The sequence below is a fragment of the Amyelois transitella genome, chromosome 11, assembly GCF_032362555.1.
Source record: "Amyelois transitella isolate CPQ chromosome 11, ilAmyTran1.1, whole genome shotgun sequence".
Lineage (NCBI taxonomy): Eukaryota > Metazoa > Arthropoda > Insecta > Lepidoptera > Pyralidae > Amyelois > Amyelois transitella.
In genome coordinates, this window is record NC_083514.1 from 6,943,892 (window position 1) to 6,963,529 (window position 19,638).

At 34.8% G+C, this 19,638-nt stretch overlaps 3 protein-coding genes across 3 annotated transcripts; 1 reads left to right on the forward strand and 2 right to left on the reverse strand.

Annotated features, from left to right (window-relative positions):
• Nucleotides 1-2: 2 nt before the first annotated feature.
• On the reverse strand, nucleotides 3-9,464 carry LOC106135050 (glutamate-rich WD repeat-containing protein 1). The gene is made up of 7 exons (XM_013335224.2): nucleotides 9,038-9,464; nucleotides 8,335-8,497; nucleotides 7,671-7,889; nucleotides 7,227-7,363; nucleotides 6,945-7,099; nucleotides 405-622; nucleotides 3-159 (listed from the first exon to the last, which is right to left on the reverse strand). Exons 1-7 carry the CDS (start codon nucleotides 9,454-9,456, stop codon nucleotides 22-24), a joined length of 1,449 nt encoding a protein of 482 aa, XP_013190678.1. The 5' UTR covers nucleotides 9,457-9,464; the 3' UTR covers nucleotides 3-21.
• A 70-nt stretch (nucleotides 9,465-9,534) lies between these two features.
• Nucleotides 9,535-13,481, forward strand: LOC106135047 (pentatricopeptide repeat-containing protein 1, mitochondrial). Its single transcript, XM_013335219.2, has 4 exons — nucleotides 9,535-11,268; nucleotides 11,348-11,520; nucleotides 11,972-12,140; nucleotides 13,224-13,481. The coding sequence occupies exons 1-4, from the start codon at nucleotides 9,679-9,681 to the stop codon at nucleotides 13,458-13,460; spliced, it is 2,169 nt and encodes a 722-aa protein (XP_013190673.2). The 5' UTR covers nucleotides 9,535-9,678; the 3' UTR covers nucleotides 13,461-13,481.
• LOC106135049 (eukaryotic translation initiation factor 3 subunit L) lies at nucleotides 13,476-18,825 on the reverse strand. Its single transcript, XM_013335223.2, has 10 exons — nucleotides 18,660-18,825; nucleotides 18,448-18,543; nucleotides 17,970-18,134; nucleotides 17,437-17,660; nucleotides 16,501-16,633; nucleotides 15,991-16,131; nucleotides 15,431-15,718; nucleotides 14,707-14,892; nucleotides 14,208-14,441; nucleotides 13,476-13,748 (listed from the first exon to the last, which is right to left on the reverse strand). The coding sequence occupies exons 1-10, from the start codon at nucleotides 18,684-18,686 to the stop codon at nucleotides 13,614-13,616; spliced, it is 1,629 nt and encodes a 542-aa protein (XP_013190677.1). The 5' UTR covers nucleotides 18,687-18,825; the 3' UTR covers nucleotides 13,476-13,613.
• Between the last annotated feature and the right edge of the window lie 813 nt (nucleotides 18,826-19,638).

The window sequence follows — 19,638 nt, forward strand, 5'->3', positions numbered from 1 at the left end:
AATGGAATTTCTTATTTTATTCTATACACTGATAGTCTTAAAAATATTGAATCCTGTGTGTGCAGTGGTCACTATTACGCCCGGCATCTGCTTGTGCCAGTGGAGTTCTTTAATGTCGCTTTGTCCTTGATGGATGAAAAGGAGTTGTGGAGGCAAGTCCTGTAATAACAAAATATTTATGTGACCAATTCGTATTACACGCGACGCTCGTCTGCATCTAGTTCTTCTTCTCAATAGTTAATACCACTTAAAAACGAACTGAATTAATAGATCCGCCAAGTTAAGTTTTTGATACATATCGCTGTTTATTACGAAATAACTATCTTTATATGACAAAAGCAATAAGGCCAGATTGTAATTTCTGACATCAAATACCTATAGAAACCAAATAGTGATTGAATTACCTTCAATTCTTCATCCACAACCTCGTCATCGTCTCTTTCTACTGCCAAATCCCACAATGCTACTTGGTGGTCTTCTCCCGCAGAAGCCAACACGCTGGGCTCTGTCCAGTGCCACTCCACAGACGTAAGAGGTGCTGTGTGATGTTTGAACGTGCCCACTGGTGTACTATTTGTAAATTGCCTCAAGTCCCATATATGTAGAAAGCCATCATCACCACCTGTAATAAAAATAATGTTTTCTTTTTTTCTGCTATGCTATGTTCTGGTCTATAGTTGGACTTATTATCTAATGTTGAAACAACAATATGTCTTCTTTCTAGCTTTGAGGTTGACAGTCCTATATATATATATAGCTGTCCAGGCAAACATTGTTTTGCTTTTTGTGGGTGAAAAAAATGAAAAAATATTAATTCTTTAACTTACAATATGGTAAATAACAAAAGTGTTTGAAGTCTCCTGTTAAGTATGTAATACCTGTGTTAGGAGACTCCGCTCCTCCAAGGGTACAGATTGTAAGTTACTTATACTAAAACATTACTTAATTACAATCCAAAGAAATAATCTTATCCAGATGATAGCAGAGTGTGAAAGTGAATATACTATGAAGATACATAGTATAATAGGTGTGAAATGTGGGTATGAAAAATAAATTTGGGCGATTCTCAGACCTCCTTAATATGCTATAATGAACCCATTTCAGCGATAGATTTTCGCGCAATGAAAACGGCGTCGCGCGTGCTATGCGTAACGTAAGTTGCTGGAAAAGACCGCGACCTGAACACAATAGGCTATTTGACTGTATTAAAAATATACATTTCTTTTATGTCATCAGTCTTAATATTATTTTTTTGGAGCGATTTGTAATAACGCGAGATAAAAATATTGCATTATTTAAACAAAATCCGTCTCAGAAAATTAGGTTTTTATATGCAGCTGTCACGTGACTAAAAACGATGGCTATTTCTATTATGACGTCAATTATCCATAAACAGACTGTGGATCGTACCGTTCCTTAGTGTTCGCTATTATTTTTCAAGATTTTATAAGTGTTTGATCGCTCAGGATTACTCAGATAACATAGGTATTTAATAATGGTAACCAATTCCGCGAAAGCTGACAGTCGAAACCTACCAAAAGTGGACGCAATAATGGTTGGAAGAAGTAATCTGGATTGTCTTCTTCAAAGACAATCCAGATTTCTATGCTGCCGAACTGAGGAATGTGAAAACATCAATGTAAGTATATCTTGGTAACCACTGATCTTAGATCATGATCTGAAACAACTTCTTGCGAATATTCAAATCCATCGGCATAGAAAAAAACAGTTTCGTAGGAGATTTTATTGTTGTATTAGTGCATTCAGGCACTGCACAGTATTTATAGGAACTCATTTTAATAATTTTCACACATATGACGTGGCACAAGTTAAATAAAACAAGAGAAAATCAAAACTTTTCGAAACACCAACAAGCTTTGTATGATATTTACACGAAATTTACGTCACTGCATGCCATGGCCGCCATATTGCTAAAAGTCGCGTTTTGGCGGCATATTTGAATATTTCATTTTCTTTTTCGATTTTTTAATAAAATAGCTGTAATAAAGGCAGAAAAGTATTTTTGTAGGGCTCCTTACAAATAAATAAATACCCTAAGATAGTTTTTAGAACTTTGTCTTTTTCTGCGTACCGACACCCGAAGTGAGCAGACGTGTCATTTGTTAATTCCGAGATTGTAATTACGCTGTCACACGATTCTGAACTATAATTAAAAATCATAAAGTGCATTACACCTATCGAGTTCATATAACATTGCTTCTCTGCGCGGATTCCCCACCAACTAGTGGGCACTGAGCAACCTACGGTGCGAAAAGGACAACCTACAGTTCGGCCTTATCCCGCCTATTACCTGAGAATCATCAGAGCGACGCCCCGTATGAAGTGTGCGTATAAGGTACGTACACAGTGACGAACTGAGCGTTTTAACAATAGTCCGCTTTGGAAATGAGTTTTATGGAAGGCAATAGCAGCTCGCAACCTGACTTATCGAAAATGGGCGATAGAGACTTAGAATCAAAAAATATCTCTTATCGAAAGAGAAAAGTACCAGATGATAGTTTTTCATTCCAATTCATCGAATTTAAAAAAGAAATTTTGGGTATCTTAAAGGATTCTGCCAAATCTCATAATGAAAAAATTGACTCTATTAATATGAATGTTTCTTCGATAAAAGACCAATTAACTGAGATTAAAAACACAACCCAGCACTTGATTGCGGAAAACGCCAATTTCAAAGTTCAAATCTTTAGTTTGACAAATAGCATTGATGCCACAAGTGAAAAGGTAAAATCCCTAGAAAATGATTTTCAACAGGTCAAATCAAGTACACCGACAGCACCGCTGGCACAAAAAGCTATTCAAACCATGTGCAACGATCTAATTGCTGAACTCCAAGAGCGTGAAGAGCGGAAAAAGAATATAATAATAGTCGGTATTCCTGAACCTCACTGTGAAGATATGTCCGAAAAAAGAAAAGCTGATAGAGAGAAAGTACACGAAATTACATCTTCCATATATGCAGAGTGTCCAAAGTCAGACAAAATTATACGACTAGGCAAATATGATCCTAATAAAATGCGCCCATTGAAAGTTTGCTTTGCATCCCCTGATGTAACACTATCGATATTAAAGAACAAAGTAAACAATAAAGATGAAACAGTGAAAATTTACTCAGATAAGACTCCTTACGAACAAGAATGTATGAAAAATCTCAGATACGAGCTACAAGAGCGTGAAAAAAATGGAGAGAAAAATCTTATCATAAAATATATAAAAGGTATACCTAAAATCATAAAATCCCAGCCAAAAAACTAATTACAAGAGAAAATACATTAAGCTTCACCAAAAAAGGTGAAAATTCAATAACCTATGAAGTCGTCGACAACTATTCTAACATAACGACTAAAGATAAGTCATTAAAATTTTTATACGCAAACGCATGCAGTCTTGTTAAGGAAGGAAAATTGGATGAGATTAGATGTATTATAGATTCATTTAAATCAACTATGCATGTATTAGTGGTAGCAGAAACATGGATAAAAACTGAACAGGATGCACAAAAGCTAAAAATACCAAACTATACACATTATTATAATTACAGAGCAAAAAATATGGGAGATGGTGGAGGTGGAGGAATTTCTATATATGTGCACAATGATCTAAAGCATGAAGTACTAGATGATCAACATGAAAATGGCAATCATTATCTATGGATACACTTGAAGAAGTTTTCTTTGGACATTGGAGCTATATATAAACCACCTTCTGCCAACACAACCAATTTCTTAGAAACATATGCAAATCATATATCAAAAAGGAAAAGAGTTCTTATATTTGGTGACTTCAATTTTAACTTGCTAAGCAACAAGGGATGTGTCAAAGAGTATAAAATGCTTTTACGAGAAAATGGAATACAAGTACTAAACAAAATACATAAGAACTATTGCACTCGTGTAACAGACAAAACAGCAACAATTGTAGATCACATTTGCACAAGCCTACAAAATAACACATTTCATGTCGCAATTATTGAGAATGCTTTATCGGACCACAGGCAAATTTACTTTGAGATGAGTATTAATAAACCTGAACGACCAAAACGAATGAAATACGAAGCAATCGACTATGTTAATTTGCGTGAAACAATTAAGGAGACCATGTCCTCAAATTTAGATTATAATTACGAAAAATTAGAAAGTGATATCATTGAAGCAATTTCGAAAAATAAAGTAACCAAGATGAAGGTACAAAACCAACCAAGAAAGGATTGGATTAACAAAACCCTAATAGCATCGATTAATGTAAGAAATATGCTTGGACATAAACTAAAACTTGCTCCTAATGACGATTCACTAAAAAATGATTTTGTAAAACATAGAAACAAAGTACATGAAAATATCCAATCAGCTAAGAATCTGTATTACTACCAAGAATTCAAAAATTGTAAGAGATCTCCTTTAAAAATGTGGCAACTCATAAATGATTTAGCAACCAATAGAAGTAAAAATCAATGTGCCCCCTTGAAACTAAATTCATCGGAAGGTGAGATTACAAATATTGAAGAAATATGTAACTGTTTTAATGTATTCTTTTCTACCATAGGGTCGGAACTTGCTGAAAAAATACCCAAACATTATCACAACGATCAAACTTCTTCTAGCACAGTTACCATAGATCATGCAGGATTAACTGAGCTAAGGCCAGCTACAATTGATGAAGTAATCCAAATAATAAATAATTTAAAAGCAAACACAAGTTGTGGGTTAGACGGAATAAGCACTAAAGTTATTAAATGTATTAAGGACTTAATCGCTGATAAATTAACATCATGTATTAATAAGTGTCTCTGTATAGGTTATTTTCCGAATTCTTTGAAAACAGCCAAAGTAACTCCTATTTTCAAATCAGGAGATAAGAAAGATCCCGGTAACTATCGTCCAGTATCTGTATTGCCTATTATATCCAAAATATTTGAAAAAATAATATACAACCGTCTTGATAAATACCTCACTTCTTTAGATTTCATATTTAAAAAGCAATATGGTTTCAGACCTAAGTCCAACACGCTGTCAGCCTGTGTTGATCTAGTTACCAACATAAAATATAATATTGATAACAAAAACATAGCACTAGGTATTTTCATAGACTTAAAGAAAGCCTTTGACACAGTCAGTCATAAAAAGCTTCTTAATAAATTAGAAGACTTGGGTATAACGGGTACAGCCAATAAAATATTTGAATCGTATCTGACGAATAGATATCAAATCGTTAAAATTGAAAACACACTTAGTAAACCTCAATTAATAACGTGTGGTGTCCCTCAGGGATCGATTTTGGGCCCATTATTGTTTTTAATCTATATAAACAGTATGCACGATATTGGATTGAAAGGTGATGTTACTTTATATGCGGATGATACTAGTCTTTTTTACTTTGGACAGTCCATAGACACATTAGTTGAACACGCACAACATGATTTAAATATCTTGCATACTTGGCTCCAGACAAACCTACTAACTATAAATACTACAAAGACCAAATATATAATCTTTGCTGCCAAAAATAAACCGATAGGCACGTATGATGAGTTACAAATAAATGGTGAAATAATACAAAGAGTAAAGAAAGAAAAGTATCTTGGTCTAGTTATGGACAGTCAACTTACATGGAGACCACATATTGATAAAATCCGGGCAAAGCTCTCATCCTTGACAGGGGCCCTGCGAGGTATAACAAAATGCCTTCCAAAGTATGTACGGTACACAATCTATAATTCTTTAATAAAATCTCAAATAAACTATTTAATTGAAATATGGGGAACAGCGAGTAAAACAGTCTTAGAAAAACTTCAAAGATCGCAAAATAAAATAATAAAACGTTTATTTAAATATGCCTATTTAACACCAACAATGACAATTTATAAAGAAACGAAGCTGCTCAATCTCCGGCAACTGTATAAATATAGCACATGTGTTTTAATAAGAAAGATTCTCACCAAAGATATACACTCGCACATAAACTTCACAAAAAAGATACAAATCCAAAAACGTATTACTAGACAAGCCAATAACATATATTTAAGAACTCCCAGGACTAACTATGGAAAAAAGAATATTATGTATGAAGGTGCACAGTCTTATAACAAATTGCCAAAGGATATAAAAGAATCGAAATCACTTTTCACATTTAAAAAGTTGCTAAAAAGTCACATATTAAAGGACCTCTCATAATAATGTGTATAAATGTATAAATATAGTATATACATATGTAAAATAAGTATAAAAAGCAAATTCTTATAATATATGTTAAATATTTATACTTGCATTTATATAAGTATGTAACGTTTTACTAATAAATAATATACTGTGATAGGGATATTGATATTGATACGTATAGTTATAGTGATTTGAATTATGTTATAAACTAATTATAGATCACTGTTAAATTTGCAAAAATATATCACTCGTTATAGAAATATGCTATTCCGCTACAGCTTATACACTAATGTACACGCCTTAATAAACAAGTGTAAGTAGTTGTCTTTAGAACACGAATGCAGTCTACCCTCTTTGTTACTTGCTCATTGATTTTAAGTTTTTAAGAGTATTTTATGTTCAGATGCTTGCTTCACATAAAAAATAATGAAATGTTTCGTTTAAAAGTTAATACCGAAATCCTAATTCTTAGCTGCATTTTATTTTGTTTATTGTTAAGTGATGTGTCATCAGTGATAGTTTATATAGTGCAAACATGTCCAGATGGCACGAAAGATATGTAAAATCTTATTGATTGGGTACGTACAATAGTTTAATTATATCTTTGTATTTTCTCGGTAAGTGAATTATGTAATTCTTTTGAGAAAAATAAATTCTTTAAACCTTTGTCAAATAGCTTATCCTGAATTGGGCAAATAAGGTTTTTACGCGAAAGGTACTCATTATCCCTTTGGATTATAGGAAAAAAGGAAGAATTTTGTGACTTACCGCTGGCTATAAAAGGTTCTTTACTATTCCATGATATAACATTTACATCACTTTCGTGAGCATTTTCTGCTGTAAGCATACATGCTTTATGGGGGGCAGCCCGGGTGTCCCATATCCTAATTGTTTTGTCTACAGAACATGTTGCCAGCACATTACTGAAAAAAAGGAAGTTATCAGAATATGTTTTGGAAAATGTGGCTTACCGTCAAATTCTGTCTTAAAAAAAAAGCTGAAAACTTTTGAGTAGGAGAAACAACTCATGTTCTAAATTAAAAATCCAACCGTTCATTTGGCGACCATTGAATATCTTCTACAGAGTTGGTGTGACCAACAAGAGGTCTCTGATCCACATCCCAGCTGCCAGCTTGATTTGGCTTCCAAATGTGTATATCTCTTCTACAGTCACCTGTTGCAAGGACCTGTAATATGTACAAATTAATTATTATAACAAACAATTCAGTAAAAGATCCAAGATTATTGCCTATACATATAAATATTAGCACAATTGTTATCTTTTTTCTACTCCCCATAAAACTAGTGTATAATTTTATCTTCCACATCTTTGTAGTTTCCCAGTTGCCTCTGATATAATTTTCAGGGCCCAGGTTTGCCTTTTCCCTCTTGGTCAAGTGAACAATTTTATACATATAAAAAAAAAGTTAATTAATGGTGACAAAATTATAAATGACAAATCTGAAGTGATTGCCTTTGCCCAGTAGTACATACCCCAGGTTCTGTAGGGCACCAGTCAATACCAAATCCCTCCTGTTGGTGGCCATTGAAAGAATATAAAGGCTTGACAGGATTCGTCACCACATCCAAGTTATACCTCTCTAGAAGGACTGGATCATCAACCGCTTGCAATTGCTGGGTCACATTCCAAATATCCACTATGCCTAGTTCTGACCAACTTGCTGCAAGCACTGAATTTTTGAAATTTGCTGTCTGAAATTAATAATTTTAACCATGAACAAAAGGCACATTCTGGGCAGTGCAATTGCATACATTTTAGCTGTCTGGAAAAAAATTCTTTTTAGGTATTAATAGTACTAATCACTTTTTCAGGATGGTGTGCTGAGTGTAGTGAATTTTGTTATTATCAGTATCCTATATAAATTCCCTCATTTTGTATCAGGAATTCCAGAGGGGCTAGCATGGCACGCGTGACGACGTTTTAATAATAAAGGCAGTAATATAATAATAATAGGCAGAAGAGAGACTGTAATGCAGGAGTTTGAGGGAAAAGAAGGCTAGGGTATTTATGTGGCACAAATGTGATCAGACCTATTCTAAAGTACCAGAAACCACGGCACTGCCAGAAACCACGGCACTGCCAGAAACCACATGCACAGACAAACAAACAATTGGGATAAACTGTGTTTCAACTTACTCTTATCCTATTTACACAACCTTGATGTTTAATAAATGAAAATGTCATCCGGGGCTTCTTTTCCTCATCTTCCTCTTCTTCTTCATCATCATCCTCATCTGATTCTTCATCATCATCAGATTTTAATGTTGGGTGTAGATTTGACATTTTTATAACCAACAAACTGAAATATTGGAAAAAGCACATTTACACAAAGAACAATAACAAAGATTGGCAATCAACAGAGACAGATAAAAGTAGATATATTTTGATATTATACACATACATTTAATCATGGCCACCTCCTTGGGGGTAGACAGAGCCAACAACAGTCTTGAAAATAATGATAGGCCATGTTTTGCTGTTAAAAAAAATAGTGACAGGTTGCTAGCACATTGTCCTTAAGAATAATCCCATAACTTGGGATTGTTCTTATTTCTATTACAACATCCATGGGAAACAGATGGAGTGATCCTATTCTTATTGGTGCCCAGAACCCCACAGCACATACTAATAATATTATACCAAAAGAAAAAAATGGAGTTAGTACTAGCCTAAATATAGCCTTCCGGTCGGTTGAGATAATAATTATTATTATCATGGTCAAAGTGTTGTAAGTGTAAAGGTGATGCAGGATTGGATTTTTTTTAAACATTTGCATAAGGCCTAACACTTGTAGCATCGTTCATCGAAATTAATCTTATATCTTATAGGCAATACATACTTGTTTAAATGAGCACTAGATGCTTGAGTACCGGCGACTAAATAGGCAGTCATGGGGAACTGATCTCTGTCACTACCAAGATTATCCATTATGATGTCGAAGCTGAGGCATGGAGCCCCAGTTTGGGCGTGGTGGAGCATCACATATGCTGACTGATCACAAACTAGCTGCTCATCCTCTTTCAGGGGCTGACCGGGTAAATAAGTCTGCGGTGTTTCGTCTTCTGCCGCACTACCTTCTTCATCCATATCATCTTCTTCACTGCCACTATCACTAGCATCCATCTGGTCTTCAATTTCATTCGACATATTTTGGGTTTTCTGCAGAATTTGATAACGAATAAAAGAGATTTGCTCGGAGCGCAGCTCACAAGTTCGCCAACAACACGTGGGGTTGATCTCTTTGATTGACTTTGACATTGATTGACAATTTATTTTAAGTCTGTGAAAGTTAATCTTCAAGTCAGTGATTACATGTCATTGTCGTAATGACAGTAAGTGTAATTCAAAATTCATACCTACAAACCCTACCAATGTTTTGAGGTTAGAAAAAGGACAGACAAAACAAAATAGAAAACAGAATTTTAGTTCATCAAAGTACAATTTATTTTATATGAGTTGCTTTGGATATATCTTTTTAAAATGGCATTCAGGTGCTTAAAGTTATTAAGAGTATTTAGACAGAATTGTGTAATACATCGTAATTTACCTTCTGTCGCCACCTCCGAAGGGAACAGTAAGTTTTCTATGACCAAGGAATATAGGACAGAAGATAATTTAAAATATTTCGGTGATCCAGACACATTTGGTACCTTGTCCAGAAAAATTAACTATGAAGAAGAAGTTACAGACGAAGGGGACATTCTCGAAGAAAAATATATCCAAAATGTACCTTTATCATCTCAAAAGCTGACAACAAGGCAGTACGCTGATATTATAAAGCAATATTTAAGTAACAAGAGAATCAAAGAAGCAATTGATGTATTGGAGAAGCGAATACTTATAGAAGATAGAGTCAAACCTGAAAATTATATCTACAATATTTTGATTGGAGCTTGTGCAGATGTGGGTTTCACTAAAAAAGCTTTTAAATTATATAATGATATGAAAAGGAGAGCAATTCAGCCTACAGGTGATACTTACACTTGCCTCTTTAATGCCTGTGCCAAAAGCCCTTTTCCCTCATATGGTTTAAAACAAGCTCAAAATTTAAGATCACTCATGCTTGAGAAAAAAATTGAGCCTAATATAACAAACTATAATGCTATGATTAAAGCATTTGCTCATTGTGGAGATTTATCAACTGCATTTGGCATAGTAGATGAAATGAAGTCAAAAAAAATTAAGATAAGAATTCATACTTTGAATCATCTTTTACATGCATGCATATCTGATAAAAACAGTGGTTTGAGGCATGCTCTTGTTGTTTGGAGGAAAATGTTGAAGTTGAGAGAAAAACCTAATATTTATTCATTTAATTTAATGTTAAAATGTGTGAAAGAATGCAATTTAGGAAGTAAGGAAGATATTGAACAATTATTAGAAGTCATCCATGAACATTTTATGTTACATGGGAATACTGGAAATAAACTGTTATCACAGGAAGTCAAAGAAATAGAGAATGCTGAAATTGGTATTAAACTAATACCTTCAGAAAATATCCATGCATTTGAAGAGAACAATAAACATGAAGCTTCAAAATTAATATCAGTAGACGAAAATAAGGTCCCTGTAATACAGGCTGGTATTAAACTAATATCTTCAGAAAATATCCATGCATTTGAAGAGAACAATAAACATGAAGCTTCAAAATTAACATCAGTAGATGAAAATAAGGTCCCTGTAATACAGGGTAATGATGAAAAAATATCCTTAAAATTTATACATACTGTGAATCTACCAGTGCCATTAACACAAATAAGGACAGTACCTAATTTATTGTCAAAGAATATCAATATGAACCAAGTATTGGCATTACAAGAAGTTCATACCCTTCAGGACAAATTTGCCGTTTTGGGCGGTCAAGATGACTTTTTGAAAGAAATGGAAGTATACTCGGTGAAGCCTGACATCAAAACATTCACACAAATGTTACCTTTGATTGATGACAATCAGGAAGCTGAAATAAGGTTGTTAGATACTATGAAGAAGTTAGAAATAAAGGCTGATATAGATTTTTACAACATGCTTATTAAGAAAAGATGTTTGAGATCTGATTATGTTGGTGCCTTTGTGAGTTACACTTTTATAAAAATTTTTGTTAGCTCTTACTCAGTGACATAATGTGTGACTTTTCATTAAAATGTTCCAGGATGTTAAGAACATTATCCTAGCAGAATCCAAATTCCGAAAGAAGAAATATAGACTTAAGAAAAAACTTAGATTAAATATGAATGTTATGACATATGGTACCTTAGCACTGGCCTGTCGGACTAAGGAGCAGGCAGAAGAATTACTCAGTGAGATGAAAGAACATCAGTTGAAGTGAGTATGCTACGAACTAAAAAACATATAAATATATGCTATATGGGTAGACATAGCCAAGTCTTGAAAATACTAATAGGCCTTGTTCAGCTGTTTGGCGTAATGATAGAATTGAGATTCAAATAATGACAGGTTGCTATTCAAATAGTGAAAAGAAACCCAAGATAAGTCGCTTTTTATGACATCCATAGGAAAAAGATGAAGTGGTCCTATTCTTTATTCTATTCATGCCAGGAACCACACGGCATGCAAAAATAGACATAGATTTTAGAATTTTGCTGGTTGCTAATTTAAAGTTCCTAATAATACTTAAGTTGCTTACTTAATAAAAAGTATTATTAAGGTAGATAAAGCATGATGAGACGTGGTTAAGTTTGGTAAGCAATATGAATGTATGCTTACTAATGTTCTTTCCGAAAAGTGGTCATTGAAACAATTATTCATTTTTCAGAGTCAACATAGTAATTCTAGGAACACTGTTGAGACAAGGCACCACAACCAGCAGCTTTGGGTATATACTATATGTGATGAATGTCGTGAAGCAAGAAAATATAAAAGTCAATGATATTTTCCTCAAGCATTTGGAAGATTTCAATGAGAAATGTGCATCAATAATTCAGGTTTGTATGCAAAACTTTTAATTGAATTGTGACTTACAAATCTCGCATTTATAACAGTTAGGACTCAACTCTCTTTCCTCAAAACTCAATATCAATTTGGATTGGGATCTTTCAGAGTTCCCGACCGCGTTCTCAGCTGTAATATGCCTTTTTTTTAACAGATTTAACCTTTTAAGCGCTTGGCTAAATATCAATTGTCGTGCCCCTAGCGCGCCGCTACAAATCGATAAAATAATACCTACAATAAATAAGGAGGAGTAATCGTTGTATCGATAAAAAAAAGTCAAAAAGTTTTTTATGTTTTTATTTAAAATCAGCCTTCTTGTATCACAATCATTCATCTTTAAGGTGAAAGCTTATCTCTAAGTGAAAATTAGTAAAATTTCCGAAATCTAACTTATTTTGACTAATTCTTTGTGAGAGCGAATGGAGCGACCGTTTTAATAATTCTTATGTTTAAAGTTATACTTGTTATTGTCGCAAATCGTATTTTGATCAAGTTACAACTTGTCACTGATAAGTAAATTACAAAAAACACATAAAAATTTGAATTTCGCGGGCTACATCGGAGCTTCCACCTTAAGCTAACAAGTAAATGTTTACATATACCAGTTACTAATCCCATCCCTATGGTCATATTTATGCGACACGCGCGATAGACACCGAAGAAAAGTCCGAGCTGCCAATTACTTATTTTTGTTTAAGTTTTTTCAATGCTTAGAGCTATGAAACATAATTTTAAGTAATTGTTGTAATAAATAGCTCTATTCAATAATAGTTTTAGTTATACCACGAAGTTAATAGGACGATAATAGAACGAAAAAATCATGGATATTCTCTGTCGCAGAAATACGACACGGGCGGTAGGGGCACGGCAATATTTGTCGCATATATGCGACTCGCGCGGTTAAAAGGTTAAAAAAAAAAGGTTTCTCCTTTCATCTATTTATCCACTTTATGAATTGATTTCAAAGCACGTTACGGCTTAGCGCATTCTTTGCTTTACCGAAAATCGGACACATCTTGTGATCAAAATTTCATAATTTTTAAGATTGTAATATGGTAGTACAACGCTTATTTCAGAATCAGCAGAAAACGCATTCAGATGTATTTACCAAAGCATACAGAAACTTTACAAAAGTATATAACGATTGGTTAAAACAAGTAGACATTCAAGAGGCTTTGAAACCTGAGCATCCTTGGGCACAGTTCCAAGAGCCATATCCAGAAACAGTCCAAAGAACAAACTTTGAAATAAAGGAGCCAAAGAAATTCTATAAAAGGAAAAGGAGCAAGTATGTGGCATATAAAGCTATTTAATAAAACCATTTTCTGTTATAATTTTTTTTTTTTTTATTTTACCACCAGGCAAGTAAATATACAAAAAGGGATAGAAACAAAGAACTTGCTTAATTCTGATTACTTTCTACTATTATTTTACTTGGTTTGAGGGTTTCAATTAGAAAAAAGCATTTATATCTTGAAGTGATGAAGTTTCCTGTTGAGCTCCTCGAATTTTAATAGCTTGCGGATGAAAAAGTCGCCGTAACGATGTGCTACCTTTGTGTCGGCGATGTGGATCATGTCGTTGTCAATGTAGAAGTCCAACTGCAAAAAAATATTAAAGTTAGGTGATAAAAATTACCAAATTAAGATAATTTTCTTAGATTTAGTAGCAATATATGGTCAAAAGAAATTCTGATGGACTAATTCATGGAAGTAAGATTCATAGATAGTGCTAACTAACACTATAGTTATATTAGTATTGCTGAATGTGAAACAGCAACATTGTGTGTAATGTTAATCTTCGTAACATAAACAGCATGGAAGATCAAAATACAATAAACACCATCTTTCACATTCTACCATATGATATGAATCCCGGCATTTTAAAATAGAACCATTTCATATAGTTTTCATGATACCTGCGGGGGGCTGACGGGAGTCGCAACGTGCAAAACTCGCTTATCCAATCTTGTATCATAGTCAAAAGGCAAACACTGGTCTTTGAACACTCTGGAGAAATGAGAATATAACCGTTACTAACGCCGGAGGAAGAAGAATTACCTCTGATCCACTCTGGAACTTGCCATCCAGCCCGCTGGGGCCCTTGGTCCACACGACATTCTTCATCTTGTGCTTGAAGCAGAGTAAATGTATGGCGAGGGCGGCGTGTTCCCTGGCGGCGTCCCGTTCTCCGCCGCGCGCCGCCGACATGAAGGCGGCGAGTTTCGCGAGCGGCAGCGTCGTGTAAAGTTTCAGGTACGAGCGGATAGTTGGCAGCATTTTTTGCTGTCGCACCTAAGACATTTTATCAATACAGTGTCATAAAGTAAATAAAAAATTGAGTTTTCCCCAACTACGAATAGTAAGAGAGGGTAATAACTAAATATTAAAGCAAGTACAGGGCTCAAGGTTAATGGTGTGAATGTGGAGAATAGTTCTTTATTGTAAGTCAATACTGTTTCTTCAAAATTGCAGCCAGAGTGTAAAATTTTTGGGTTAGGTTATTCACAAATTAGATAATAGTTTGAATACTACGTCGATTTCATCAAATCATTGGTACCTCATCCATGAAGACCTGGGTCTGGTGTTTGACGGCGTCCTTGCCGTAGTTGGAGCCGGGCTCGATGGGCGGCGGGCACGGCGACAGGAACTTGGGGCACGCGAACGTGAAGCAGCTCTCGAACTCGCCGAGATCCCCATACTGCATCTTGAACATCTTCTCGTGGTAGTTCTTCTCGCGGAGCACCTGAAATGTACACATGCAAACATAAATTGACGTCTATATGCCTTGCGGGGTAGACAGAGCCAACAGTCTGAAAGGCCACGTTCAACTGTACACATTAAGTTTAATTTCATATTTTCCATATGTCATGTTCATAGAATCATAAGTTGTAAGTACTAGTGATAGTGACGACGCAACTGATGGTTGTTACACCATGGCACATTTTTTTTTATTTAATTTTGGTAATCCCGTGATATCAACAACAAGCTTTCATGAAGTTATAAGTGAATCAAAAGAAGTATGTAGGGATGGTGGTTGCAATGACAATTGAAAAGATGTTGTCCCTTTCTACCCCTATGAGATAGATTTTTTAATGTATGTAAATATTTTTTTTATATTTTTCTGTGGTCAATATCACGTGTAAAAACTTCTCAACCAACTCTGAAGAATTTTACATGGAGAGAATTGGAACTCGCATATAATGTTATGCATAATGCCTCCATAGTCAAAGTAGCAGGTAAATATAGGATAGTGGACAATTATGTTTCTATGTAAAACTGACCTGCTGAATAGACTCATCAACGCACTGGGGATGCAGCACCAGGCAGATAGCGAGCAAATGGTACATCTGATCAGTCTGCTTGTTGATCTGATCGTTCTGGTACGAACGTGACGAAAACAGCTGTTTCGTCCGCTGCATGTATAAAAGTGCTGAGGATAGAGTGCGGATCGCGTCAGAATAACGCCTCATCATCATATATGCAAAGCCCACATAGTATGATGTGGAGATCTGGCACGCTGGTACGTGAGAGTATTGCGACTTCTTGTGCAACTCGATGTTTTCCAGGACCTGATAATAGAAGTAAATTTATTAATCTTTATAATTATTTGTTTACTATCATATAAATGATGAGATTTTAAAATAATTAAGTGATACTGCAATAGCTCCTTGGCAAATGGCTATATGGAACTCAACTTGATCCTATTGTATGATATAGTAAATCTCCATAGATATATTTATTTATGCCTGGTGAAAGTTTGTCTACTCGTATTAAGAAAATCATCAACGTAAAAATTTGTAACTATAATAGAATATAATTTTCATATAACTGGATAGAGTACCTTAATTGCCTGATAGTAATCCCCAAGCAATGAATGCAAGCGCAGCAGACCAACCAACGAGAAGTACCCCAGCATCTTGTACAACGAGTGGCGTCCGAACTCGCCCGCGACAGAGTCGGGGTCGCCGCCAGTAGCATACACCTGAAATAACCATATAGTACGTGATATGCCGGGAAAATAACATACCTCGAGTTTTAAAGTACAGGCCTGGTAAGACTCCTTCCTTTTATGTACTTTTAACTACACATGTAAAAATAAATATTTCGCCATTTTGGTGCGGCTTGTGCTGATATTGGCGTGAGCATCCATGGTGATGGAACTACTTGTGTGGTATGTTATTCCACTTACACACAAATACACATAAATTTTCGTATGTGATATAAGCACAAAAAGTGTCGTTTTTCCATTTAACGCATCTATAGTCAATCAATGTGAACCATTGAAATATAGAAAAAAAAAACCACAACAAACTCATTTTCTTACATTATTATCTTACTTGAATATATTTACCTCAAGCTGCCGCTTGATGTTAGACTTGTCGACGAGCGAGTGCAGAACATTGAGGATGCACAGAACATTCCATGCCTTGTTCTCAGTATTGAGAGCCTCAATCTCAGCTGGACTCAACTTGGAAGTGCGCGATCTGTGACCATTAAATTTAATGCATAGAACAAAACTATTAGTGGAGCTATTACCATGATTCAATATGAATATGGGTAGGGTTGCCATCTCTAAAATTTAGAAAACCGGACAACACGCGCGAAAACCCCGGATTTTAGAGTCCGAAAGCCGGACGTGTCAACAAGATCTTTTAAACATATACAATGCAATAAAAGACATTTGAAAAGGTCATAAATCCCTTTTTTTATTTATTCATTATTTTAACAACACAGAACCATATTACAATTTGTTACAAATTGTTTATATAAATCAGCTTTTTTAACGGTGAATATACTTGGTTCGTCGTTCGGTGTGCGAGCATAGTGCGATACTCGCGGGCGGCCCAAATTTTTTTTATTTATTAATTTTTTAAAACCTGGTCTACAAATAAAACCTTCCCCAGACGCTCCCCGGATATCCTCTAAACTAGGACAAATCCGGGGAAACCCGGACGGATGGCAACCCTAAATATGGGTAAGCTCCCCTGCAACAATTGAGCAGGTCAGACAGGAATCATTTCATATAAAAACCTGACTTACCCAAACCAAGATCAGACTCAAAAGACGCACCCTGGCCTCCTCTTCAAAGAGATGAGAATGTAACTGTGATTGATGCCAGGAGGCAGAAGACGAAGTGAATGAAATAAAGTGTGTGGACATAGAAAGGATGAGGTGTGATTACAAATGTCTTTCGAGCAAGTAATCTATTTGTTTTTTTATTATCTTTAGACAAGCTGTGAATAATTTTCATCCTTGTTGCCTGCGAATCATTAATGAAATAGCATACCTATATTGTGCAAATGACTGGAACTGATACACAAATTCATCAATCAGCTCCCAGAGCCACTGGTCGGGCAGTTCTAGTGGCACAGGTGTCTCTGCAGATAGGATGTAGTTAAACAAGTCACAGTAGTTGTAGAATGAATGGAAGCGTTGCTCGGGCTTCGGGCCGCCGGGAACACGAGCATATATGTCCCGGTAGTATAGCTCCTTGTAAAGGATCATGAAGACCTGTAATCATTAGGTTTGTAGTTGTTTTAATCAGTGAACTTGTACTCAGAGAAATTTCAAATATTTTACTGATAAAACGGGCTGCATCTATTTTCAAAACATAGTAAATTTTTAAGCATGTTAAATATATTTGAAAATTTAGCAATAACTTATAAAAATGTAGAAATGCTCAATAAGTAAAGATAAATCATAAATTCATAAACAATAATCAGCAACATAGGTTATCCGTAGTTTGTACTTGAATAAGAACAAAAAATTAAGCAATAGGTTTGTACTTTCACTACACAAAAGTGAAAAGTAAATACTCACATGATCATTATCCACTATAGGTGCAACCTCACTCTCATCAGGCCACGGAGTGCTCTCAAAATACTGCTCAGTGAGTTTTGGGAAGGTGTTCTCATAGAGGTTCAAGATCTCATATGTGACACCTTCAGTGATCATGTTGCGGAAATACACAAGGAACTTCTTGACCTGAAAAGACGATTCTTCTTGTAGAGAATTGGCTAGCAAACTGTCACTAACTGTACTTAAATTCCATCATTATGCTGTACAGCTGATCATATGTTTCCGAGATTGATGGCTCTGTTTACCAAAAAGAGACAGACGTATATGTATGTATGCGTAAAATGTATAGGAAATGACATAAAGATTAGAGTGGATACAAACAAACACTCTTTCCTCTTTGTACATATTAGTATTTCTCTTTTGTAAAGCGTAAAAATAAAAAAACTAATTTCAGTGATATTATCGAACATTCATTGATGAGGTTAAAATTATTACTTACCATGTCGGGCATCTTGTAGTACGACCTGTCGTAATCCAAGTCATATTGGGGGTCCCCCGTATGCGGCTCATAATCGCCATAGGATTCATATCCTCCCTAAAATAATAAAAATATTTTATTATGGTCGATTGTTCAAGAAAAGAGAAAATAGTAATTTCTATCGTTGCGAGGTTATCATATCGGAACTCTGTGATAAAGTGAAACATTAAAACCTCATTATAGTCGTCACTGGAATACATTTCGATTATTTTATAACAATAATTTCCAACTTTAATTAATGGTAAATAAAATCTTTTATTTCCAATTCAATTTATATAGATTTCGGTAAGATGACATTTCCACGCCACCATTCAAACAGAAACTTTCATCAGTGTCGCCAACTATCTCTGACGAGAAGGCGCCAAGAACAAGCGCTTATACGACATTTATAGTATTATATTAAATAAATCTTCTTTAAACCTTATTTTTGCTTGTCTATTTAGTTTTCTTTTAAAGTTCCATGAAATCTTTGAATATCATTACTTTTTAAAAAGCGCAAATTTATTAAAAATGGGTGTAGATGTGGCCAAGAAGACGCTAGATTTAATGCCGAAAACGCTAAATTGTAAATACTGACTTTTAGTGCTTAGTGATAGTGATGTAAAATTGACAATCAATTGATACTCGACTATCTATTGTAAAAAAATTAATATAAAAACGAGAGTCAAACAGTCGCGATTTAGATTAGACATTATTTATTTGCCCGTTTAACTTAGATCAGCTACAATAAATAAAACTTTGTCGATTTCGACATTTAAACCGCAGGCTATAAAGCTAAAGGCCAACTTTATAGTTCTAAAATCATTTTATTTTTACATTCCAGGAGCTACTTTAATAGCCCCTCGAAAACAAATGAAACAATATTGCTCAAACTAAATCTAAAGCTGTTGCAGTAGAGCACACAATTAATACTTGGCTCTTCTACCTCTTGGCTTTATACCAAGACCCAAATTAAAATTTTTTAACTTTTATTTTTATTATGGGACACACAACCAGGATACGCCCTTGATCATGGATTTTGGGTGAGCGCCACCTTGGCAGGTGATCTTGATTGGAATATGATTATTCATCTACAATCACCAGAATGGGCAAGTTTCGTCGTGATGTTTTCCCTCATCATAAAAGTTACACTTTGTATTTAAATTAATGACC